The following is a 26,839-nucleotide window of genomic DNA, read 5'->3' as shown; positions in this document are numbered from 1 at the left end:
TTTTTTTCAAAATGCAGGGCATTAAAGAGGTAGTAAATTCAATATGCGACCTCTGTCCCAAGTATCCCCCTCCCCTTAATGAGACTTAGAAAAATAATGCGTGTCGAGCCTGTAGTGATTCTGTTTAACATACAGATGTGTGAAAGCTTATATTCTGATTCCTAAACTAACTAAGATTAATTTCAGCATTTCTTAAAATGTACCAGATTTCTCCATGATGGGAAAGACATGCCAAAATAAACTATTTTTGTACAAAAAGGCCACATGATCAAGAGACAAATCTTGTGAGTTATGAGGATGAACAGTTTTTTTTATTTCTGTTTTTGTTTTTATATTTCCTTGCCATTGGTTCCACTGTAAATAATTTTCTGAAATTACACTATGTCATTTTAATAATTTCTACATGAGTCCTATTTTCTTTAAATCAGTATTTGAATTTTCAAAAATATATTGGCTATCAGGATTCTTAAATGCCTATAATATCAATGTTTATTTCACGATTTCACTTTTTTTTTTTTTTGCAAATTATGTTTAAAACGTCAGCAGCTTTGTGCCCAAAGTCCCAGATGGAATTTCAAAGATAGTTACTGCAGAGATGTTCAACCACTGGGGAGTGTCTCATGAAATTCATTTAACGCTATAAGTGAGCCTTCAGTGAAGTGAGCTATAACTTAGGGAGTTTTTAAAACCTTGAATGCATATGCAAAAAAAAATTAAATAAGTTTAATATAATGAGTTTGTTCCAACTGATTTATTAATTCCATACCTAATTTAAGACTGTGGTTTATAAACTATTTTACAGTAATTGAAAATATAGTGCATGAACAATTTTAGTGTTGAAGAATGTGATTTTAAAAATATGAGTTTGGAGCTGATTGCACAACGAAATGAGCCCTTGTTCTGAGGCGAGTGTATCCAAGAGTCCCTTAAATATAGTGCCACTTCTCCAAAGAAGCAAAGTAGGAGCCTCTTATTGTTCGCATGCATCCAAGAAGAACATTATTTTGTGAAAGTAATGTACTCTGTATCCAAGCCATAACATTATAACTCTTAGGAACATGCCTATTTGGGGCTTCACTATAGATATATCCAAGCCATGTTGCACTGTGGGACTTAATTAAAATATGTTCATTAGATAGTGTTCAGATTTTTATCAGCATCCAGCACCCAGTTTTATAGTCTGCCACTTAATAAGCTCAAAAGACCTTGGACACTATATTAAGGAGAATAAATGGGAAATAAATATTAAGACCTAATGGAGAAGCTTGATGAGATTGGAGTTTCAAGTGTACAACAGCTGCTTCTTATTTCCACTTGGGAAAAAAATGAGTGGAAATTAGCATCAATAACAGCAGAAGAATATAGATAAGATATTTATACCATAAATAAATTAATATAAATAATAAAACATGCTGATTTTATGCGTATTCAATGAGGAAGTCTATAACCATGGCTTTTAATGAGGCTCTCTAAGATGCCAATTATAATTTGTGGTGACTGGAGTACTGATATCTGGATAGCCCTGCCAGATCTACAGAGCCTGACTCATCCTTCTTATACAAACAAAATGCTGACAGTGTTACTGACCATGTATTTGAATGCAAATCATTTGTATCCTTTTTATCCATACTATATGTATACTGTGTCCTTTGGACAAATTTTTTTTTTTAAAGTCGCCCTTTAGGGCATTTCACTTTCTGTGTCAGTGGGTCTTACCCCTCCCTGTAATCTGCAGACATTCCTCTTCGTGCTGAGCCATCTCCCCCCATTTCCCCTCCAATCACTTCAGAGGAACATACTGACCCAGGCTATTTTTCAACTGCTGACACTGACTGTACAATTTCCCAAAGCAATTTGAAGCGTGTGCCTCATGTCTGGTTTCTGAAAGGCCTCTTTCCACTTCCTTTTGTAAGGACAAGGGGGAAAACAAGTTCATCTAGGTTTGTTTGCATGTCGTTTTTCTTTGTTGTTGTTTTAGCCTAGAAATCAATCACCACAAAATGTGCACATATCCAGTTAAGAATGAAAAATCTAGAATTAAGGCTCACATGGTCTAATGAAACTAAATGATAGATAGGACTCTATAAGATGATTTACACATTGTGGGAATGGCAAAGTTTTATATTTACATAAAATGCATAGCTCCTCCAGCAAGTTTGGTGCATAAAATCATGGTGTCCGTTCTGTCCCCTTTCCTACTTTTCAAGGGTATCAATATTTAAGGTATGATTTTCCACAATTGCAGTGAATTTTACTCTATGGTTGTTTTATTTTCAGAATTCTCATGATTTTCATTTATTCGTCACAGAACAAGAAGATTTATGTAAATATGCATTTTGACACCTATATTTGCATATAGATGTTTTGTGTTTGTAAATGTTGGTCTCTAAAATATGTAATGAGTACACAAAATACAAATGACTTTGATAAAGTTATATTAAGCAAAGTAGCTCTCAAAGATATATATTCAAACAGCTTTTCAAGTAAATAGTCAACCAAATTCTGGGTACTGAAGTACATGCAATTTTGATCACCAGTTCAATGAAGATTTAGGTTTATAAAAGATGCTGACACAATTTTTCACCTAGGCTCTCCTCTCACTATGCTATCAAGAAGCACTAAAACATGAACTATTTCAAATCCTACTTAAAAGTTGTGTTATTCTTTTCTAAATTACATGCAAATAATTTACCAGTAATTTTCTTTGTTTTCTACTTCATTTGGGCTTTGGCACTGCTATGATTAAAGTGTCTGAATAATATTTATTAAATATCGTTATGCTCTAATCTAAGATTTGTACTGTCTCCATTAACCAATTAATAATGACCTATCGATTTCAGACTAATTCAATTAACCAGTGCTCTGAATTCTTATTCATGGAATATGTCCAAGTTCTCAGCCAAATCAAAATCAGGCTTGAAAGATAAACAAAGGAATTATGTTAATTCTATTCTCCCAGGGTGATCTTATTTTTGATGAACTCAGCAGAAAATTACTTTCAATAACCTAACAGGAAGAGTATGATTCTTTTCCCAAAGAACTATCTAAATTTTGTGTTTTTCTTCAAACATGTTTTACTCTTTCTGACATAGAATTTGGAGAAATTGGGTAAGAGCTTACCTGTCAACTTTATTTACTTGTAACTATAATTGAGAATATTTTTTCAAAGCTATTGAAAAAATGAAATTTATATAGAAGATTACAAAGAACTGCTCATTAAAAGAAAAGAACAGAGAATCAAGTTATTTTCCCTTTATATATCATGATTTAAGTGAGTCAATACAAGGTCAATATATTCAGTCTTTATAATAGTATTTTATTAACTTTGTGTTTATAATTTTGGCTGTCTTTATCCTTTAAATTTTTTGATATTTAATGAGAAAATTTTGGTAGATGGACTTGCATTTAGAACTATTTTTACACAGAGAGTTTTAATGAAACCTGGTTGATTTTCTCTAACGCCTCCCTGAGAGCTGCATGTGGAAGGTTCCTCTAGAACTGAGAAAGAAAACCTGATTTTAAGTGTTCCTATGCTGAGCTTATGAGGATATCACATCATTTTAATAGGTTCAGCTTCTAAGTCATGACTGCTGCAGCCTTTGATTCCACTCCCATCATCCATGAAATATACATTCAAATACATGCCAGCTGACGACTTTCCAGGCTCTCTGGGCAGAGTCCCTGTAACTACAATATGGTGATTCCAACATCTGATGCAGAACAGATGCCAAGGCCCGGAGCCTGCCCTGTGGACGAGAATAGTCACTTTACTACAATCAGAAACTGCGAGAATAGTCACTTTACTACAATCAGAAACTGCATGCTGTGGCCAGTGCTCTACCTCCCAGTGTCCCATCACACCCATTTCCCCATAATACAAACCTGGCAGCATAGAATCAAATACTTTTGGGCTATATGTTAACTCACTGATGCATTCAATATGTATTTATTGAAGCACCTTGTATATGTCAGGTGCATGATGTACAACAGAGACCAAGCTGCCTGCCCTGTGGTTTTACATTTGACAAGAGAATGCTTGGATTTTGTATTATTAAGAAAATAAGTTATTCTTCCAGAGAAAAAACAGCAAGAGTAGGAGAGGCTTGTCTTTCAGAGCAGCCAAGCTGTACCGCTTAAATGTCCTCTGGGCATTAGGAAACAGGGCTGGAGGCAGTTTTGATAACTGAAGATCAGGAAGAAAATTCTCACAGCTGCCTAATAGGTGCAGAGAGGCAAAGGGGAGCCCTTATGTGTTGGCAAGCACCAGGACCATTCTCTCTCTGTTCAAGTAGAGGAAAATAAAACAAGGTGATATGAAACTGACATTTAAGTATGCAGAATACCAAAAGCATAGACATTATTCTAAAGGTGTGAAGAAAAACTATAAAAGAAAAATGTCTACAAAAACAACACATGACTAGAATGTATATTAAAATGGTATCTTAATGAGTAATGGGATGAGATGAATGTTCAGATGATGAGGAAGTTATCTTAAAGAATAATGTATTTCAAGGAAATTTAAAATTGTAGTAGTAGAAATTACATTATCGAAAATAAAATCCATAATATTAAGGACAAATGGCAAAACTCTGAAAATGCAAAGGAGAATAAAAAATGAAAACGATGAGTGAGAAATATTATGAATAGAAAAACTCAGAAGTAAAGAACCAGTCTTCAGAGAATCGACCTTCCAATGCGAGACACCAAAAGGAGCAGAAGCAATATATTAAAACATAGGGCAAGACAAGCTTTTGAGCACACCTGCCTCTCCCAGAAACGAGTCTACCGCCTGAATGGGCACGCTTTATTCTATCCAAAACGAATAAGAGACTCTCACCATCATATATTCTTGTATATGTTTATGATGACACTGATAATTAGCAGTAATAATTTGAAAAATAAAGAGCAAATGTAACTATCAGCCAGGTAGGGGGGAAAAAAAACCCAAAAATGTTTTATTCAATAGAAGTGTTGAGAAAATTACTTTCTTTAAAAAAAGTATGAACATTATGTCACATGTTCTAAACACAGAAGGCCAAGATGGTTTAGATGTGGAAGGGAGGCAGGGAGGGTGGAGGAGGGAAGGAAGGTAAGAAAGAAGGAAAGAAGGAAAGAAAGAGGAAAGAAGGAAGGAAGGAAGGAAGGAAGGAAGGAAGGAAGGAAGGAAGGAAGGAAGAAAGGAAAGAAGGAAGGAAGGAAACTTAGAAATAAAACCCAGAGGAAATTATAGGAGAAGACATAAATCACTTTTAACCTATCTAATTAAGTAGAAGGTCATTTTAGGCGTACGAAAAGGTGCAATCACAAAGGGAAGGATTGATAGATTTGAGTATAGGAAAATTAAAAACTTGCATGTCAAAAATAAAATTAATTGACAGCAAATTAGGAAAAAATGAAACAAATATAACAAGCTAATATTAACATTAATGCTACATATAAATAGTTCTTAAAATTCTACAAGAATCTCTAATCCAAAAGGTAATAAAGAACATTAAAAAGACTATATGTACATATTATTAGTGAGACTGAACAATCAGAAGTATGTAAATTTAAATATCACCATTTATGTACATTAAATATAAAAAAATGCCATTTTTCAAATTGTCAAAATGTAAAATTTCATAAAACATAGATTTGGAGAGTATGTAGAGAAAAATTAGCATATACTGAAGATGGAAGTGTATAATCTTTCTGGAGACAAATGAAACAATGTGTATCACATTTCAATTGGCAGGTCCTTCATGCCTATAAGAAAACAGTTGCACCATTGAGCAAAGATAGGTATACATGGAAGTTCATTCTAAGTTTTTGCTGATGAAAAAGAATTGGAAACAAATTAAAAGAATGTCAATAGGATACTGGTTAAGTAGTTTTCATATTTATTCATGTATTCATAATACAGAATGTTACACAGCCATTAAAAAGTATTATTTATATGTAAAAATATTTCACAGTAAGTGACAAAATGCAGATTATATAACCTCAGGTATACAGCGAGCTTATTTATTTATTTATTTTTTTAAAGATTTTTATTGGGTAGTTGGGGGAATGGGAACAGCGCTGGGGAATTGGGGGAAGAGGAACAGACAAGTTACTGTCCTTTTGTTCTTCAATCTACTTGTGGAGGATGTTGCTTCACTGGCCCAAGTTGGCACCATCATTGTGCTCTTCCCAGGCAAGGCAGATCAGTCGCCGGCTTCTGGAAGGCTGCTCACAGCGGCTGCTGGTCACTCACGCTGGCTGCTGGCTACATACAGTAGCCCATGGCAACCCACTGCCACAGGGGCTGCAGCCTATGCCTTCGCCGGCGACTCATGGCAGCCGATCTCCAGGTTGGGCTGTTGTTCAGCATCTTAGCTGTAGAGGACAGTGTCACTGGCCCTCATATGTGGGATCCAAACCGGGGCCCTCTGGCATCCCAAGCCAGTTCTTAACCATCGCGCCACTCGGCCAGCCCAAGAGAGCTTATTTTTATGAAGATATATGGAATAGCAAATGTCTGAAAATGTGAATATCAAAAGATCAACAAGAATTAACTTTGGATAATAGAATTATGTTATTTTACCTAGATTTCTTATGTCTTTGCACCATCTGAAATTTTCACAATGAGTGTTTATGACTTTTATGTTTGTAAAATAAATCTATTTTTCATGTTCTTTGACCAAATAGCCTTAATTTTATCCTATGTATATGTGATAGGTGGCCAAATGAAAGGACCAGGATGCCATGAGAGTACTAATTTTAATAGAAAAAACTGAGGGTAAAGGGAGAAGTAAATGTTTTACAGTAAATAAATGATGTGGTAAATCCTTAAAATAGTTTGTTAGAACAAAAATCATTTATTGGCCTAGATAATTGCTAGTGAAATATTATTAAAAAAAAGGAGAAACTAATTTATTTGCAGATATGGACTAATAGTGTAACCAACATCTGATAACTAACAATATTGTTCAGATACCCAGTACAATTAATTATGTGTCTTAAATGTTCCTAGGATATATAAAACTGTTTCATGTAATGTCGAGGTAAAAATGATTTATTAAAACCAAAATGTTGTCAGGGCCAGCTGACTGGCTCAGTTGGTTAAGAGCTCGCTCAAGAGTGCGAACTCTGAGCAACAGGGTTGCCGGTTCAAATCCCGGGCTGAGCTGAGCATAAACCAAAATGTTGTCTAAATAATTTTCCCATAATTCATTTTTTAAATACTAATTATTTTATTAGCTTCAAAGTTATTTCTGTTTAATGTGTTAATTTTACAAATCTCCATGAAGTTTTCAAATATGTAATCCAAAATAATGATACAACATACAAGCAAAAGCTAGAGCATTTTAGATGCAGCTGAGTAGTGTATTTCTGTGATAAATCTTTTTGGTCTCTTTGTTCACTTTCCTGGAACACTTATTTATCTGCATTGCATTTCATTTCTTCACCTCTTTCAGAGCATCTCCATGAAAATCAACTGACTTCCATAGTCTTTCCTATCTCCTTCCAGGGAGCCATCTGTCAGGGTGTTATGCAAATATCTACAATATAGTTTATCTTGACCTTTCTCCAACAAATGCTCTTAGTTGTTCTACACTGTTTTTCTAAGTTAGACACTAAAAACACTTATACTTCACTAAGATGTTACAGGATATGTTACAACAAAAAAATGTTATATTCCTACATAACCTTTCTGCAATGCTTTTTCCTTATATGTTATTTAAGCCTCTCTCTACATGCGTCCCTCTTTTTTCACTCTTACAATTAAAAGGGAAAAATCACTATAATTTGGAGTTTAACTTACTCTTCTAGTATTATTTTAGAACCGTTTCCCTATTGTAATATGATCTTAATATGATCACATTTCATACAATTAATTATATTATTTTTAGTTAACCATTTCACCTATAAATAGGAATTTCAGTTGTTTCAAATTTTTCTACTTTAAGTAGAGATGAAATGACTGTCTTTGTATATATCCTGAGAAGGTGACCAAAATATACTATGATCCAGAGGTTGCTTCCAGGGCCATCACCCCCCAACCCCCATTTTCCTATTTCTATATTTATGCTTTTGAGACCAATATTAGGTTCTTCCCCAAGATTTATTTACTGTTTGTTTTCAAAGTCTTATATAGCCCTCACTATATGCTTTACATCGTTCTACACACTTAAATATTATTTCATCTAATCCTCATAAATCCTATGAAAACTACTGTCATTTTTCAGACGAAGACATTGAGATGTAAAGAGATAAAGTACGTTGACCAAGGGCAGGTAGCTAGCAAGGGCAGAGCCAGACTGGGAACCCAGACAATCCAGCTCCACTAGTATATGTCGCCTCTCGCAATCACGTTCCTGCAGGTGAGAGAGGAATTTTAACTAGTTGCCTTCCCCAGTAAAAACAGATTGGTACCAGCGTGACACTGTATTTCCTTGACCAGTAATGTTATCTTATATACAGACACAAGAGAAAGGCAGTTAGCATTTCTGCTATGATACATTATGACCTCTTTAGCTATGGGTTGATTCTTGTCCATGGAACATACTTAGGAAGTAGGTCTAGCTCCATCCAGCAAAGCCTTTATTGAAGGACCGTTATATGCAAGGTACCTTTAATACAGATCCAGATACCAAGTGCAGTGCACTAAGCCAAAAGCCTACCCATGCGCCAGCTCAGTGTCCTAAATAACCTGCTCTGCTGGAGCCAAACCTTGGGAGGTGAGGGTCTAAAACAGCAGAAGGCTTTTTGTCTAACATGGTTACAGTACAACTTTAACTCAGAAAACCTACAAGGGTGCAGAGTGGTCCTGGGCTAGGAGGAAGCATAGGGCCAGAGGAACGGTCTTTCCTGGGATCCGCCTGCATGCTGACCACGGCGGGGGGACATGTGTGTGAGTGTGTCTCACAGTGAAATCTGTATATGCCCTATTGGAGCAACCTCATGTTAAGTGTGGGATGCTGGTTATTTTTACTGAAAAAAGGTTCACTGGGCCTGGTATTCTAAGTTTAATGTAGCAAATTTTAGGACAACATCCAGCTTGAAACAGATTGCTGACTATTTAAGTCAAGAAGTTGACTTAACTGGAAAAAAATAAAACATTTCTAGATCAAAAAAAAAATTGGAGAAGTGGAGCAGTTAGAACGGGAGAAAAACATATTTGTTAGAAAGAGCCAAGACACACAAGTTAAGGAGAAAACATCTCCACCCTGCAGGAAACCCAGCTGACTTGAAGAAATACGACAGAAAAGGAGATTCTATAAGGCCCTCCCTGCGTCATCTCAGCCCAGGACTTACAGAGGGTTAGGGAGTGAAGAAACTAGCCCTGGAGGTGTTCATATCCTTGGTGACAGTTTGAGGTCCTATGTGTTTACAGCCTGGATGGCAAGCAGTGAGTCAGAGTACTGTAAGACTTTTTTTTTTCTTCTTCTTCTTTCTATTTTTTTTTCTATTTATTGAGTGTCAGCAACATCAAGAGCACTTTGAAGACCAGTGGCTATGCCTAGATGTCTCTGCACAATTAGATTTGGATTTAGGACAACAAAAGCAATCTATATTTTTAAGCCCAGGCTGCTGAAGAACAGAGTGGAAATTCATGTTAAAAGAGAGGGCTGCTAGCACTCCTAGTCTTGTAAAGCCAGAACTGTGTTTGTCTCAGGCTTAGAGTTGCTGTTAAGTTTGATGAGTGTGGCAAGAAAGCTTTAAGATTCTTCAGAATTTTCTGAAATAGTCACAAAGAATAGGGGGGAAAAAATCAGTGAGTAAGAATCTACGTATATGTATGGTGGGACTTTGAATCAGAAAGCTGTGGATTTGAATCTGGGACCCTTCCTTTACTCACTGTTTACCTTTGGATCACACATCAAGTTGTGTCAGGCATCTATTCCCCTCCTCTCTAAAGTGAAGAGACTATCATAAAGGGTTGTTGAGAGGATTCGATAAGGAGCGACATGAATGCACTTAGCGCAGTGTGAAGCAGGATATTATAATTTTGCCATTCTGTGTTGCTGCTGGGCACACAAGATATTTCAGATGATATAACACGTTTGGAAAATAGCAAAAACAAAACTATAGTATTTTATAGTTGTGTTAAACTTTCTAAAATGTTTTAATAAAGCATTAAATGTGGTTTTCTGTCTTACTCCATTGTCCTATTTGAGTCTAATGTCTTTAATTAAAGAATGTTTTGAAAAGTGAGCAGAGAGCCCATGTGAGTTTTTAAAGAAATATCCCCAGGCTGTGAAACATTGGCAACTTTTTTCATATCTTTATCGATGAGCATCTATGTCACTAAATGTGCTCCATTCAGTACATTCTTCTAGCTCTCTCTGCTCATGCATGGCCTGTCTCTGACCTATGACTGTTTTGTGGCCATAGACATCTCACAGGATGGAGAACCTGAAATAGAAACACAAAGATATAGTGATTGAAAGCCCCCAAGGTCACACATGGGATCATGACAGTTAAAGACGATAAGATCAAGGATGTAGCAGGGCACTTAGTCATAGGAAGTAGGAGGAAGTAGGTGGCTATTGTGAGAGGAGAAAGGAAGCCATAGATCAAGGAACACTAATGAAACAAAAAGTAAAGGTCTTATAGGAATTGTCCACATAAACACAGTGTTCTTTATATTGTTTAGATTAGCATCATACGATGTAAGAACAGATGCATGAATTAGGAAATGAAGAGGGAGAATACTGAAATAGTCACTGTTACGTAGTCTTCATTGAAAATACCATCCCTATCTTTTTTTAAATTATTTTTTATTATGAAATAAACAATTTTTAGAAATAGTTTCAGCTGTACAGCACAGTCCAATAGTTTTCCTTTTTTTATCCCTATCTTTTGTATTTCAATTACATTTTGATGAATTTAATGCTCACTGAATCACCATGGGTCTTATGTCCTTTGACTCTATATTTTGCAGGAACAAACACATCGTGAACACAGATTCCACAAATCATGGATGCATATTTTAACACTCCTTTAGTTTTGAAGGATATTTGATTCCTCCTCAGCATTTTTAGGATTGTAGTTTTCTGAAAGAGAATTTTCATTAGACAATAACTACTATCACTCCATTATATATTACTGAACTGATTAAAATTCATGGAAACAGGGTTGAATTTTTATTTAATATTTAATTATGAAACATCTAATATCATTTTTGTTCCTGATGTATACACAGCTATAACTTTATTTTTATTATTATTCAATTGGCCAGTAATGTCAGCAAATTGAATTAGAATACAAGCTCTGGGTGATAATGATCAATCTCAAGGTCAGCCTTGCCAGTGCGATGCTATCTCAGTTACACAGAACTACACAGCTAGGTGAATCTGTTTAATATAAACTTGACTGATAGACTGAAATGACCATCATTTTATTTTAAAATGGCCAAAATGGTTGTTCAAGTGTTACACTAAGTTCACCCAGTGGCAAAGTCAAAATTACAAGTCAATCATCGACTCAGCCATCAGTTTCAAAATATAAATAATCAATGAGTTTTTGGCTTTAGCATATATCATTCTTAACCTCCTGAGTTCAAGAGACTTGCACCCTTGTAATGAACTCTATTTTGGCATTTAAATTATGTCTCTTCCTTTTTTTTTTAGGTAGATCTTCTGGTCCCTACCAAAGTGACTGGAATCATTACACAAGGTGCTAAAGATTTTGGTCACGTACAGTTCGTAGGCTCCTACAAACTAGCTTACAGCAATGATGGAGAGCACTGGACCGTTTACCAGGATGAAAAACAAAGGAAAGATAAGGTAAGTCATCCAGGTGGTTTATAACATGCAGAGGTAAAGGATCAAATTGTATCCACGTCTGATGGAATGAACTGCTTATATATCGCCGCTGAAAATAATGGCTACATGCATTGAAAAATGTATTTTAAATAAAAAGCTTTAAAGAATAGCGCTCTAAAGGAGTTTATAGTCAAAGAAAGTAATGGTACAGCCTATGGAAAAACAAATTGCTTTATTAATAACATTTTCCATATTATTCATTATCTAAGATCCAACTAAGATTGAGCTTATGTTTTATAAACCTAATAGAAGCTTGAATAATTTATCATAAAGTACATGCAAATAGATATTGTTTCAGCACATAATACTATTATTTTTGTTATTAAAATGCATTACTGATATTAGAAAAAAATGTTCTTTGGAGAAAAATCAAAGTTTAACTAAAAGATTTTTAAACTTTATATCTCCTTGATTGTTTTGACAATTAGGAAAATTAGAAATAGACAAGTTTTGGCTTTTATATTAGATTGTTAAAATTAAAATATAGGACATTTCTCTGCTTAGTTCCTTGATTGTGTTTTAATTTAGAGATTTGTTTAATTTTTTTACCTGTTTTAATATTATAATAATGTACATTAATTCACCATACAATTTTACATCATGCAATTACTAATTGTTTTTCTAAAAGTTTTTATTATTTCAAACATCTTTTCTCTGTATCTACTGGTCTGAATTTCAATAGGACCCTGGAGACTGGAAGTGCTTAGGGATAATATCAATAATTAATTGGATCAAATGTTAAAATATGGCCTCAGCTGGACTAATGAAATTGAAATTAATTCATTGCTTAGAGTCTTTTTGCAAAGAACTCTAGCTTTCTGTAGATATCAACAGAAACAAAATCTCTCAGTTCAAGGATTCGCATAAAAATATAACACTTTCATACACATTAAGTATTTCTGAGTTAATGATTTTTTTTCCATTTTATGCAACCCTTTTATTCCCTCACTGTTATCTTATTAACCAAAAGAGAATTGGGAATATCTTTTTTCAAGTATTCAAGGTAAAATTTGTAAATTTTCCTAGGAATTCTAACACTGCAGTGGCTATTTCAGTGAGTCAACAGTCTGAATTCAGTTCACACAAAATTTGTTTTAGAGGAGACATGGTTTTAGATTTAGATTATAAATAACCACACTTATTTACCTTTTAACATCTTAGAGCACAACCATTTAGCATCTCAATATATTCATTTAACATCTCAGAACACTCACACATTTTACATTTTACCCGCTCAGAAATTGGTGTATCTTACAATATCACAATTTAATTTAGAGCACTGATTATTTTCTAGATGAATGTAACATAATGCCATGTTTTATAGTCAATGGCATCTTAGAGTGAATAAATATTGGATATTTTGTAAACTTGTCTTCAAACTTATTTTGGAGCTGTAGACAATTCTCTGCTGTCATTTATTGCAAATAACTAGTATTTCAGTTTCTGTCTTCCACCTTTTACAGTAGGCATTCTGTTGCACAGAGAATGTAGGTATGTTCTGTAAGATGGAGATTTTTAAACTTCATAAATTATACATCTCTTGAAGTTAATTGTAAAGCAGATAAGTATTTTCATCCTTTATCCATGTGTAATGTTCATTGAAAAGCACATTTGTAATAATGAAATTCTTATATAGGTTGATTTACGTAAGAGGTATAAAGATAAATATGGTTAAACCATCGTCCTGGTGAAACACTTTTTTGTCTCTGTGTACATGAAGCATATGATTTAATGATGATATGTGAATAATTTGAAAAATTTCCTTAAATTATTAGGATGGAAATTTGCATGTTATTGCATTTTATTTCATTATCATAGTCCAAAATGTGTGTAAAAGCATGTGCCAAGTTGGCCAAGTTACTTGGAAGTGTTGTTCAGGTTTTCTGTGTCTTTACTGATTTTCTATCTGCTTGTACTATCAATTATGGAGAGAGCAATGTGGGAATCTCCAACTAGTACTGAGGATTTCTGTATTTCTCCTTGCAGTTATATGGGTGTTTACTTGATGTATTTTGAAGCTCTGTTAAAAGATACATGCAAAATTAGGATTATAATATCCTCTTGATCAAATAGCTGCTTTATCATTAGAAAATGACTTTCTTTATCTTTGGTAATAAGCTTTGCTCTGAAATCTACAATACTTTCCTTGTATTAATTGTGGTGCTTAGGTTTTTTTTTTTTTTTATTAGGACTACATTGATGTGTATATATACTTCCATCCTTATACTTTTACTTTATATTTGAAATGCATTTCTTCTATGCAGCATATAATTAGGCTACTTTTTTTTTAATCCAACTATCTCTACTTTTTAACTGGAATATTTATATTTGATGTGAGTATTGATGTAATTGGGTTTAAATCTATTGTCTTGCTCTTTATTTTCTATTTGTCATATCTATTCTTCCATTTTTTTCTATATTTTTGCCTTCTTTTAGAGTAATTGAATTTTTAATGATTCCATTTTGTTTCTTTTGTTGATTCATTTGCTATAACTTTTTTGTTGTGATTTTAACAATTGCTTTAGGATTTATAGCATACATTTTAATCTTATCAAGTCTACCTTCAAATGAATGTGGAGCCAGAAACTTACCTTCATAAGCACAAGCAAAACAGTTATAGCTATAAATCCATGTGCTTAAGAGTCACATTTATTACAATACATGATTTTGATTTTGAAATTCTCAAAATAAGTCTTATCGTAAAGAGAGAAATGGGCTCTCACTAAGCAAGTTGGAAAATTATGAGTATAAATTGACACATTCAGTGGAAAGGATATATGCCAGAAATCTCATGTGAGATAATAAATCTCAGTGTTGTCTACCTAGCCAATGTAAAAATTTCAGAAAATTAAACCATTTTAATATTATAAACCTCACAATTTGGCTAAACTCAGCCAACATAAGTGCTAGTTTTAAAATCAAACCTAGCCAGTTTCTTTAAATAATATAATATTTGTATAATATAATAGCTTTTATAATATAATCTGGTATAATGAAGAAAAGCCTTAGATAAGTTTGTTCTGTATTACTGAAATAGCTAACACCAATAAGCTGTACACAAGAATGCAATTACTATTATAATAAATACTTTATATATAAGAAGAAACTGCAGGGCATAAACATTTCCATTCCTACAGAGAAGGGAATTTCATAAAATAAATAAGAAAATGTATTGCATAAGTTCTTTGGACACTTGGGAATATAGGCATTTATACACTGGGGGTGCTAAAAAAAATGTATACACATTTTAAGAGATATTCAACGTTGCTCAAGCAATAGTTTGCTGTAATCATAAGTGTCTGGAAGGTGATGGTAACCACTTTGAGCATCTCTTGTAATTGCAGAAGTCAAACGTGACTTGTATTCATCTTTTGTTATCAATATGTATTGAATATTAGAATTTTAATACACTTTTTTCCTTTCTTAAAATGCATATACATTTTTTTGGCATACCTGATGTATATGTTTTAAATATATATCCAAATAATTATTGTGCTTTGTTGTTATCATTGCTATTATTACTAGATATTTTACCTATAATTTTATATATCCTTTATAGTTGTGCTCTTCTTCTTTAGAGAGGCCCTGAATAACTTAGCAATTAATTTTTCTAAAGTTGAACAAACCATCTCCTATTGATTCTTAATATTATTTGTGCTTTGTTTTCCATGGTTACTTTCCATAAGGGAAAAATGTCTTCAGTATTTACAAGTGCAAAATCAGCTACAAGCTTTCATCCAAATAAATATAATAAGTGGATTGAATGTTTTGGGGCAAAGCATGCGCTTATGAAATGTTTTATATATGCACATTTCAAAAGCAAATATTTACCAAGTTTTCTAATTCCTTTTTTGTGCCTTTCTGTTTTGATTGACTGCTGGCTCTAATAGATTTTGGGGGTGTGGGTGTGTAATCTGCTATAAGTTTGGAAACAAGATTATTTCAGCAAAACAATAAAATAATAGTGATATTTTACATTTACTGTAAGTGCTGTAAATGAAATTCTAAAACTGTATGAATGTCCTTTCTGTTTTCCATTAGTCAAAATTGACTAAGCCTCAGGAAAGCAATGCCAAGGAAAAATTATATATGTGTATAGGAGTATCTAAATATATATATGAATGTACTATATGTACATTTGCGTGTGTGTACTTGCACACCAAAAGTGAATTGAAGAAAAATAGATGCCTTGTTCTCCTCATTGAGATGTCAGTTTTTCACTACCTTCCCAGAGCTTTCATAAGAATTGCAGTTTACTTTAGTGGTCTATCTTTTGACAAAATTCCACATTAAATCTTTCATAATTGAGCATGTGATGATACTGTGTCATTCTAGTGAGACATTCTTATTTTTTTCTCTTCTTAGTCTATATTTTCTAACATTTAACTAACTTTTATATTTCTCTACAAATGGGTTCAGGTACATTTTTTATTTGAAAGTCAAATGTTCCTTTGCTCTCATGAAAGTGACATTTGTTTTATACCTTTGGAGCTGTTTTTTACTGCAGTTAGCAGGAAAATTGCAAAACTTGACAGATGCTCTCAGTATTTAATTTTTAAGGTTATAAGCCAAAGTAAAACAATAATAAATTTCAGGAAGAATACTTAGATGGAAAAATTAGAAAGTAAAATGGACTTTTCATCCAATATATTAGTCATAATGTCATGGTGTTTAAATAAACTTGAATTCACAACATGGGGCTTTCTTTTTTGGGGGAAAAAAAAAAAAAGAAGCTGGTAATATTCTATTTTGTCTCCCTCCCTGAAAAATTATCTAGATTTTTAAAAGCATGTCAAAAAATTGTGACTTTACTTTTCTATCAAAGAAAATAGAAAATCCTGTTTCAAATAAGATGTTGATGGTACTTCAAGATGAATGACACATATTCATCAAGGAGTATTCTGTAGCACTTTGGTGAACTCTGTAATTCAGTGGTTACCAATATTGTGTGATCATAACACTCATCCAGGAGTTTGTGAAGAAATAGAGATTTCCAGGCCTTGCCTCAGATTCAGGATGAGCTGGGACCGTAAATGTTTATAGAGGCCCCAGCTAATTTGAATAATAAGCAAGTGTGGGAAAAATGACTGACACCAAAACTGAAATTAAGGCTTTGAAACTAAATGTAGTTGTGTAGTTTTGTAAGAATGGAATTTATTTTGTTATTATTTAGGACTTTGGTTGGCCTTTAATTTGTCATTAGAAGTCAGTATGAATCAATGTTTCCAAAGTAAGTTTAGTTTTAATAAGCTTTCCAATTCCTTTATGAACACCACAAGATAAACTCATATTATCTTTAAACAATTTTTAAATTTGAATAACAGCTTTAAGTAGTAGAGAACACAGATTAGGTGGAAACATATCTAGAAAAGTGTGATATTTATATTTATTCAAGCACGTGTTCATGAGACAGTATTGTCTGCTCTGTGCCAGATGTATGGAGGAAAAATCCAATATGACATAGTGACTGCAAGAACTCCCAATCTACTGAGGAGCTCAAGAAAGGTAGAATAACTTTGTTTTTCAGTCAGCTTATTTTGAAAAATCAAAATATAACCAACCCCAGTGTATTATCTGATAAGACAACTCCAGGAAAGAAGTAGCACGTAGCTGAGGTTCGTTTCATTAAAGCCCATGATTCTCCAATAGAAAAATGAGTTCCTGGTCTTACTCCACTGCCTTTCTTTCCTCAACATCAATATGAAAAAGAGAAGCAGCAACATAACAATCCTCATTAATAAAGCCTCCGTAATCTGTATTGGAGGATATATTCAAATTCAACAGTGGTTACAAATGCCACAGGGCGTCCTGTCATTCCTACTGGAGCTGACACTCTCAGTTAGCTGAAATTAAATTTGAGTATTTAAAGCCTGGATGGTCCAGCTCACCAGTGAGGCATGCTGAATGAGATGTCATCCAGTAGTCCATTGCCATGCTGTTCTTTTGAAATTGGATCTGGGTCAGAAACTTAAAATCAGAAGAATCCCTTTGCAGGTAAATAAATGGATTCCTCAGTGGAAATCAGTGTGGAGGATAGTAGGAGGATGGTAGCAGATGCAAAATGAAAGGGGGTGAATTAGTTTTTCAAGGGGGAGCAACCACATGTGTCTGAGCAGCAGGATCAAGGACAGAGTGTCTCCATCTTGCATGGATCCCATTAGTTTCATCCACTTAGTGTGCTGTTACTGTTTTCAAGTAAGTCGGGGAGGAAAGAAAAGAAGCTGCTTTTCTGAAAGTAATTTTCAAGAACTAATTGGTTTTACAAAAAAAAAAATCAAAAATAGCAAGTGAGTTGTGCCCTTACATGGTAGAAATTCATATGTAGCCACAGTAGAGTACTTACTGAGGTATTTGGTGAGTGACTTAACTGGAAACTAAGTTAAGGAGACAGCAATATAGTTTCAGAGTTGTCTAAAAATAAGGATAGCCTTACTTAAATAAACACCATCTGATATCACTGTTATTGAGAATTTTATCCACTTTCTTTCTTGTTGAATTCAATAGCATGAGACCTGCCTAGGATATGGTTAGTGAAAAGAATACAAAATTGCCTATATTCACATAAATGTGGGTTTTATTGAATTTTTGAACTAAGGATACCACCTGAGAATGTTTCTATTTGGGCATAATGTAAAGTTCAACGATGAGCTCACCCTTTCTAATTTTAAATTATATTAAAGAGCCCTGCTCAGGAGTAGATAGAGATAATAGTTAATATCATGATTCCACTTTTAATGCCATAAAGACTACATGGAGTGAAGGGATTAAAAAATGGTGTACCTTCGGGGTTAATGGGCTCATCAAGACTGAATGGAGTTCTAATTACATGCAGAGAAGAGACAAAATATTTAGTGAAAATATGTAAATAAAGAAGTTCAGTTATTTCCATTATCTATATAGTATACCAACTACATAACTCAAGGAAATCCTGTAATTCCTTATTTAGCATTTATAATTCTTGCTCTTGCCAAAAATAGATTGAGATCCCTATAAATTTTGCCAAGCCCTCTAAGCAAGAAGGCCACATCTCAGGAAATAGCCCAGTGAAGGATTGATACACCCAAGTGAAAGTTGTGTGCAGTTCTAAATCTGCCTAGTGGACTGAGAAAGTTGAACCATATTGAACAAACTTAGATTTGGAAAGTAGCATATTGTCGCCGGCAAGTGGTGTGATAGCAGTTGTGAAGATGCATGACAGAGAACAACATGATGGAGACTCTTATCAGAATCAATTGTGAAGTAAGGGCTTGGGGTCAGAAGCAAGGCAGAAGACGAGAAGCAAATTCAGAGGCGAGTAAACAGGACTGTATTATTCCATGTCCATGTTTAACATGAGCAGTGTCCTGCCTACCCAAAGATGTCTGTTCCTGAACCCAGGGTAAAGAAGGAAGAACAGGAAAGGAAGAGAGGAACAGGAAATGGGCTTATGGGGTGGAGGTAAACAAGGAGAGGGTTAGTAACTTAAATAATTACAATTGGAGAATCAAGTAGCTAGCTACATGCTAGAAATAAGAGACAACCTAGAGTGACAGACTAACCAAAGGAGCAATCAGAAGCTGTTGTATCTTAAGGAGCTCATTAATTTTAAGAAGACATTCAGTTTATTTGTAGACAGCAATTGAAAGCTAGTTGTCTTCCTTTGAGGATCGATGTTGAAGTTACACAAAGAAAATTCTTTGCATGTTATTTGACATTATATAATATTAAAAATTAGCATTGTAAAAATCTATGGTTAATTTTGCCCATGAAGTTTTTTGGTTTTTTTTTAGCTGAGCCATCCTGCCACCTATTGGCAGCTCAGCAGGCCAGGACTCGAACCACTGTTGCTCAGAGCTCGCACTCTTGAGCAAGCTCTTAACCAACTGAGCCACTCGGCCGGCCCCATGAAGTCTTTATGTTAGATGGTATTTGGATTTTTAAATCTTCTTTATTTAAATCAAAAAAACAAAAAATCTGAGTGCTTGTCTAAGAATACACGATCAAGTAGTAGAAAGAAACAAGTAAACATGAAGCACAAAATCCGTAAAACTCAACCGTTTGGGGACGGATTAGAGCAAGGAGGGGGATAAAAAATCTCCCTGCTGCTGTGACTCATATTTAGTGACAGTAACATCCCAGCACAGATGCTAAGAAACATCATTTTCAATGAGTTGAAGAAGAGAGAAAACAATGCAGGGAAATACAATAATGAGGAATGAATATGTGTTTGTTCTTTGTGTTAGTTATCTTATATCCCAATACCTCAGAACTTCTTTATTTTCAGAAAATTTGATAAACTACCTAAAATGTGAAAACATCGTTTTTCTAGTTAACAGATGTTTTCCATGAATGAAAAAATATGTGTGAAAAACACAAGGAATGTGTTACATAACAGTGTTACTAAAGTAAAATGTTCATAAATTTAAAAATAATTTTTATTATTACATACTTTGTAGCCTTATTTCCCAATGCTCAAATGCTAAAGAACTTAGAATTGACTGTTTGTCTTCCTAATCAGTCATCAGTCATTAGAAATTAATAAAAATGTCTGCACTGAAAATTATGAATACCTCACATTTATGATTGGCTTACCTATCATTAGACACAATTGTATGATGATAGTATTCCTCAGTGGAAAATAATTACTCATTCTTTTTCTTTAGAGCATACTTGTATTACTACTGTGAAGGACTATCAAAAATTAGCCCAACTATGACCCTATGAACTGATTTAAACTTTTAATGCATAAAAAATATTGATTGGTGATAGGTCAGAGCTATCAAGCTTTAATAAATTGTTTAAAATTTAAGTATTTTATTATTCATTAAATGACAATAATGAACTTAATAAAGAGCTTAGCTTATAATTTTTTTTAAAAAATATTTGTAGTAGAAAAATTACAGAGTCTTTTTTAATGAGAATCTGGTAGTTATCAATCTTATTATGAAAATGAGTACTTGATCAGTCTGAGTAAGACTGAAGCCATGTCATTATTTCGGTTGTTGAAACTGTGCATTGACCATTGACTAAAATGCAGCAAAAAATATGAACTCATTTTATTTCTAAATCATTACCGAACAACCAATATCTTGATTGTTTAACATGTTTTGAAGGTAAAACCCCTCAAAGACATTCGTTCTACATGGTACACATGCTATTTTTACTATCCACCATCACACCATCAGCAGCAAGATATGTTGAACAATTAAGTTTTAGCACTTTCAGAATGAATTAATATTCCAGTCTTTTTCTGCTTTTTCATAGTTTAAATCTGTAAAAGAATAAAGGATACCTGTCATAATTCCATGTTTGTGGGAAACTATAACAGGATTTCTGAATCTGCCAAACCCTCTAAAATGACCCAAGTACGTAATTCTCATGACTTCCTTTGTTGGGGCTCAAAGAAAAATGTATTAATATGTATGGAGCACTCTTGAGACACACATTTGTATTAAGCCCCTTGGGGCTCTTATTAAAATGGCAACACATTTCTCAACATGATGAAGCTTCTGGTGTAATTTGAGATACAAAACCGATGAAAATATAACTTTAAAAAGTAAAAGATGAATCCAGTGATTATACCTGCATAAAAGGACATTCCTCCCTATATTTCTGCAGCTGTGAACAGATGACTAAACTGCAGAAGACTGAACACAGGAATTAATTTCCTGCTTTCCAATAAAGCAAGAAACACAATTAATTTTGTACAGATAAATGAAATGTTAGATAGTTAATAATAATTAAAAGAAGGCATTTTTTCATAAGAGTGATAATGCTACTTTTACTTAGCAAAATTGCACTTTTATTTCTTCTTTTTAGTAGTTCACCAATATCTGTAAGTAATAGAAAAGTTGACTTTTCCCTCCTGATAGCAAGTATATTTCAATAATCAATGTACCCTCAACTCATTGAGACAAATTTATGGTTCAGCTCAGATGAAAGCATAGTTTTTACCTGCTCAGCTCAGGGCCAGGATTTCCTATGCTCTTCACTTAGGGTTGCCGGATTTAACAAATAAAATACAGGACACCCTGTTAAATTTGAATTTCAGATAAACAGTGAATAATGATTTTCAGCCACTCCCTAACCCGCTTTTCTCTTCAGCACCAGTTTGGCATAGACACATGGCTGAGTGCTTCAATCACTGCTGTGCTCATACATATGCCCCTGTACTGAGTCATTTCTGACCAAGACAGGATGAAGCTCTTCAAAGAGACGTGGAGTGACACAAAGGTTAATAACATAGGGTGGGAATGATCAGATACTGATTTCTCCCCTGCCCCATCATTTAGATATCTACTGTGAAGGGGTAGAGTCAGCCTGTGTGTAGATTGATCAAATACAAAATGCCCAGTGTGATTTAGGAAATTCTGAGAGATGATCACTGGGATTCAATAAAGAGGCAGGCTGCTCTGTATTTTTATAGAAAAGAGGAAAGACATTTCTGCGTTTCTGATGTTAGACAAAAAATAAAATACTAGATGGTCATAATCTGTGACTATTCCTGGTAATATCTCCTGGAGATATCTTTGAAAAGCAGATGATCTTCCACTTCTGGTTTTTTGGGTTTTTTTTCTGTAGGAATATTTCTTATGACAATCAATCTCTGAGTACTAGAAAGCAGATAGTTTAATAGATAGCCACAGTTCAGAATGGCATATTTTATGTTTCATAGATCTTTATAGGCAGTCATCCTATGTGATATATTTCCTACGATAGTCTTGTTACTTAAGGGGACTTTCATCATAAAAGAAGTTAAAGATGGCGGTGTGTCCTGCTGCTAACTGTTAAACTGAGCATCTAAATGGCAGTGAGTTTGGAAGGTGGAAGATAACATGCGACAGGGTTAGAGTCTTTTGCTTTGATTTTTCCCTGGGTTGTTTTCCAGGGTCAAGACCTGATAACAAAAGTCATGTGAATTTCGCAGTGAGGCTCTTCTGGATCTTTCTAATAAGCTGCCAGGTCCCCAGCTACTTGGTGCCAAAATTATGCAAGAAAACCATAGAAGGAATGGAAGTGACTATTCTGTCCCAGTCCTTTTCGTTTCTCATCTAGCTGGGTTGGATCTTTGTAAAACCTTAGCTCAACTTGTCACACTCACAGTGGACTAGGAAACCACAAGTATAACCAATGACAGAAAAATTGATATGACTGTGGAGAGTTAGATCTCATATCTCTTTGGGTCAGTTTAGCTCGCTCTTCTATGAGAAGCCAGAAGTTATACGTTCTCAAAAAAACTCCCAAAGATGTGCCATTTCCTCTTCTTTCCCAACACTCCAATCCCCACCCAGAGTGCCCAGAAAGAATGAATTTTAGAAAGATATCACAGCTCTCTTTCTGAATCAAGAATTGTGTATCAGCCAACCAGCTTTCACATCAATTACAGGAAAATGACAGAGAATGTGTGACTATTTGAAAAGTAATAAATGGCCATTTATCTCCAGGGTACAGAAAAAAAAAACATATTTGCACTTTTATTTTTTTTAAAGATTTAATGGGGAATTGGGGGAGGAGAACAGACAAGTTGCTATCCTTTTTGTTCTTCAGTCTAGTTGTGGAGGACGTCACTTCATTGGCCCACGTTGGTATTATCATTGCACTCTTCCCGGGTGAGGCAGATCGGTCACTGGCCACTGGATGGCTGCTCAGGGTGGCTCTTGGCAGCTCACACCAGCTGCTGGCCGCTCACGCTGGCTGCCGGCCACTCACAGTAGCTCACAGCAGCCCCACTGCAGCAAGGGCTGCAGCCTACGCTGTTACCAGCGACTCTTGGCAGCCCAGCTCCAGGTCAAGCTGTTGTTTACCATCTCAGCTGTAGAGGGCAGTGTTACTGGCCTTCATGTGGAATCCAAACCGGGGCCCTGCTGCTCAGAGCTGGCGTCCAAAGCCAACTCCTAACCAAAACGCTGCTCGCCCGGCCCCGTATTTGCACTTTTAGCCAATTATTATTAGAATCTCCCATTGATGAATTTTGAAGGGGAAAAAAAGTCTAGCAGAANCAGATCGGTCACTGGCCACTGGATGGCTGCTCAGGGTGGCTCTTGGCAGCTCACACCAGCTGCTGGCCTCTCACGCTGGCTGCCGGCCACTCACAGTAGCTCACAGCAGCCCCACTGCAGCAAGGGCTGCAGCCTATGCTGTTACCAGCGACTCTTGGCAGCCCAGCTCCAGGTCAAGCTGTTGTTTACCATCTCAGCTGTAGAGGGCAGTGTTACTGGCCTTCATGTGGGATCCAAACCGGGGCCCTGCTGCTCAGAGCTGGCATCCAAAGCCAACTCCTAACCAACACGCTGCTCGCCCGGCCCCGTATTTGCACTTTTAGCCAATTATTATTAGAATCTCCCATTGATGAATTTTGAAGGGGAAAAAAAGTCTAGCAGAAAGAACAACAGAGTACAAAAATAGTACAGCAGGAATTCTAAGTGAACATCAAATTTGTGGTTTAGTAAAAAAATTTCTTGGAATATAATCAGAGATTTATATACACTCAGAGCATGAAGCAAAGCCAGATCAGTTCAGTGAAATGTAGCTTTGCCTGAAGCCAAAGACCTAGTTTTTTACATAATTAAAGAGAGCCAACTTCAGTGCCACACGAAATCTCTCGAGACCAATAATGGGAGTGGAAATAATTTTCTCAGAGAATCCATATAGTTATTTTAATGACTGAAAATGATTCATGCACTGGTGGAAGAAAGACATAGATCTTGTCCCCATGTTTTTCTTTTCACTCCCGCATCAAACAAAAGTGTTCAATAATTGGATCTTTGAAGTTAAACCTTTGGATAGGCAGTTTGAAAGCCTCGTATAATTTCACTGAGGGAGCTTGGAAAGAAAGAAATTTCTGAAGCTACCAGGGTCCAGACTTTTAAAGGGCTTATGAAACAAAACAGCACTTTGAAAGAAATACAGAGAAAAATTGGCATCCAGTATGAAATATGGTGCAGAATTACTTATTTATGTCGTCATGCTCTACAGCTTTCAGAAAACCTGACTACAGTGTCTCAGGGGATTTCAAATTAATCCTCAGTAGATGGCCAAAGTAGTATTCCCCAAATAATGTATAAGCCTTTGCAGGAATGATATTAAAGAAATACAGAAGAATAAAGATGTTGAATTGTTTTGTTACTGAAATATGAAACAGAACAAGTAATACTAGTTGTTTGATATATTTATTAAATTTATGTCCATGAGAATAAATATCTACAGAAAATAAGAGTGAATGAAACAGAATAGAACCTACGAGTAGAGAATTTAGAAAGTGTACCCTAGGGCTACAATAAATAAATTTCAATAGGTTGTCATGTCAGGATTTATTCAAAGAATCAGAAAAGGTTCAGTTAACAATTTTTGTCACAGGCCTGGCACATGATATCGAGGAAGTTTTGGATGCAATTCTTTCAGATAATTGAGGTCCCTTTTCAGACTAATCAATGTTACTAATATCAGCAAGTCCTCTGTGAAACCTCTAATCCTTGCTCATTGAAAAGATGGGGAGTTCCCAAATCCACCCTGCCTTCGGACACCAATTGCCTGTGCAGAGGTCCCTAAGAACCCCTCAGGTTTTATAATCCACTAAAAGGACTCACCGGACCCATTTAAAACTATTGTACTCACAGTTACAGTTTATGGCAGTGAAAGAATTCAGATAAAAATTAGCCAAGAGAACAGGCATGTGAGCAGAGTCCAGGAGAGTTCCAGGCATGAGCTTTCCATTATTCTCTCTCAGGGGAGTCTCGGGCAGTGCTAACCTGTCTCTGCAATGATATGTGACAATATGCAAGAAGCCTTGTCAACCAGGGAAACTCACCTCAGCCTGATGTCCAGAGATTTTATTGAAGCTCAGTCATGTAGACATGGCTGACCCCCTCCCTGCATGGCTAACCTCGGTCATCAGCCCCTGCAGTAGTCAAGCTGGCCCAAAGCCTCCACCATAAATCACATTGTTAGCCTAGACTATCTGTTGTGACCCAGGCTCCCTACATAAACAAAGACACTCTTATTATATGGGACTTTCCAAGGGATTAGAGAATATCTCCCAGGAGCTGAGGGCAAAGGTCAGACCTCTCTTTGGGTAAGGTTAGTCTTTCACTGCACACACCTATAAAGATGTATGAACTGTGCAATGCTCACTGGCCTGACATGTATCTGCAGACACTACAGCTAAACTAGATTTGACACATCCTGCAGAAATGTTCACCTGCTAACAAATCATTTTAGTTGGCAATGGTCTTCCTTCAAGAGTACCTTTGGAGGACAATAGTTCTATTCAAGATGCTTTGGGTTGGATGACACTGTGACAGCTATCTCTGTTCCTCTCTGCTGCTGAGGATTTTTGCTGCAGCATTGTTAGGATGTCCTATAGCTTACCCCCAACTTCTGCAGACTGATAATCAATCAATGTACACTCTTATTAACACACTCTACTATCTCCAACAAAGCCTTGGGTTTTTTGTTTGTTTCTTTATTTGTTTGTTTGTTTGTTTGTTTGTTTTGGTATACCTCTTAGAATGTGATTCTTGATATGCACTATTTTCCAAGGGAAGTTTGCCAGAATATTATAATTTACCTGGAAACTGGTTTCTTTTTTCCTTATTACATCTAAAAGAATGTACTTATATTTAGACTAATTTTGTTACAGAGTTTCTTTTGGTTAGCAGAATTGATTGTAGAGAAACCCATCAAGAATGATATACCAGCCATTCAATCATGAAATAGTTTCAGGATGCTGGTAAATTTTCCTAGAAAATTGAATTCACTGAATAATAGCTAGAGTCTATATATCAGCTAAAAAAATCAAACTTTGGTTTCAAGTTTTTTATATCCAGTCACTAACAGAAGTTTCACACATGCAAAAGTACCAATAAGAATTTTTTTAATATGCTGTAGGTTTATACAACTAACTGAAACTTTTTAAATGACAATTTCCTATACATTGTAAGGCAATAATTTTCATTGTACTTTTTTAATGAAAAGTTGTGACTTTTGAAATGCTTCATGATAGGGCAAAGAAGGATATAAATGAAATTGCAGATTAGCCTAAAATATATTCATCATCTAGTCATAGAATC

The 26,839-nt window shown here is 35.1% G+C and overlaps 1 protein-coding gene across 1 annotated transcript in view; it reads left to right on the top strand.

Moving 5' to 3' along the window:
- Positions 1-26,839, top strand: part of EDIL3 (EGF like and discoidin domains 3) — a 254,908-nt gene that overhangs the window by 221,573 nt on the left and 6,496 nt on the right. Inside the window, exon 8 of the mRNA XM_019652587.1 lies at positions 11,598-11,753. Within this exon, the coding sequence (XP_019508132.1) occupies positions 11,598-11,753 (156 nt within the window). The remainder of the gene's footprint in view (positions 1-11,597; positions 11,754-26,839) is intronic.

The sequence above is a fragment of the Hipposideros armiger genome, unplaced genomic scaffold, assembly GCF_001890085.2.
Source record: "Hipposideros armiger isolate ML-2016 unplaced genomic scaffold, ASM189008v1 scaffold_182, whole genome shotgun sequence".
Lineage (NCBI taxonomy): Eukaryota > Metazoa > Chordata > Mammalia > Chiroptera > Hipposideridae > Hipposideros > Hipposideros armiger.
The sequence above is the reverse complement of the archived record's forward strand: the minus strand, read 5'-3'. Positions and strand labels throughout refer to the sequence as shown.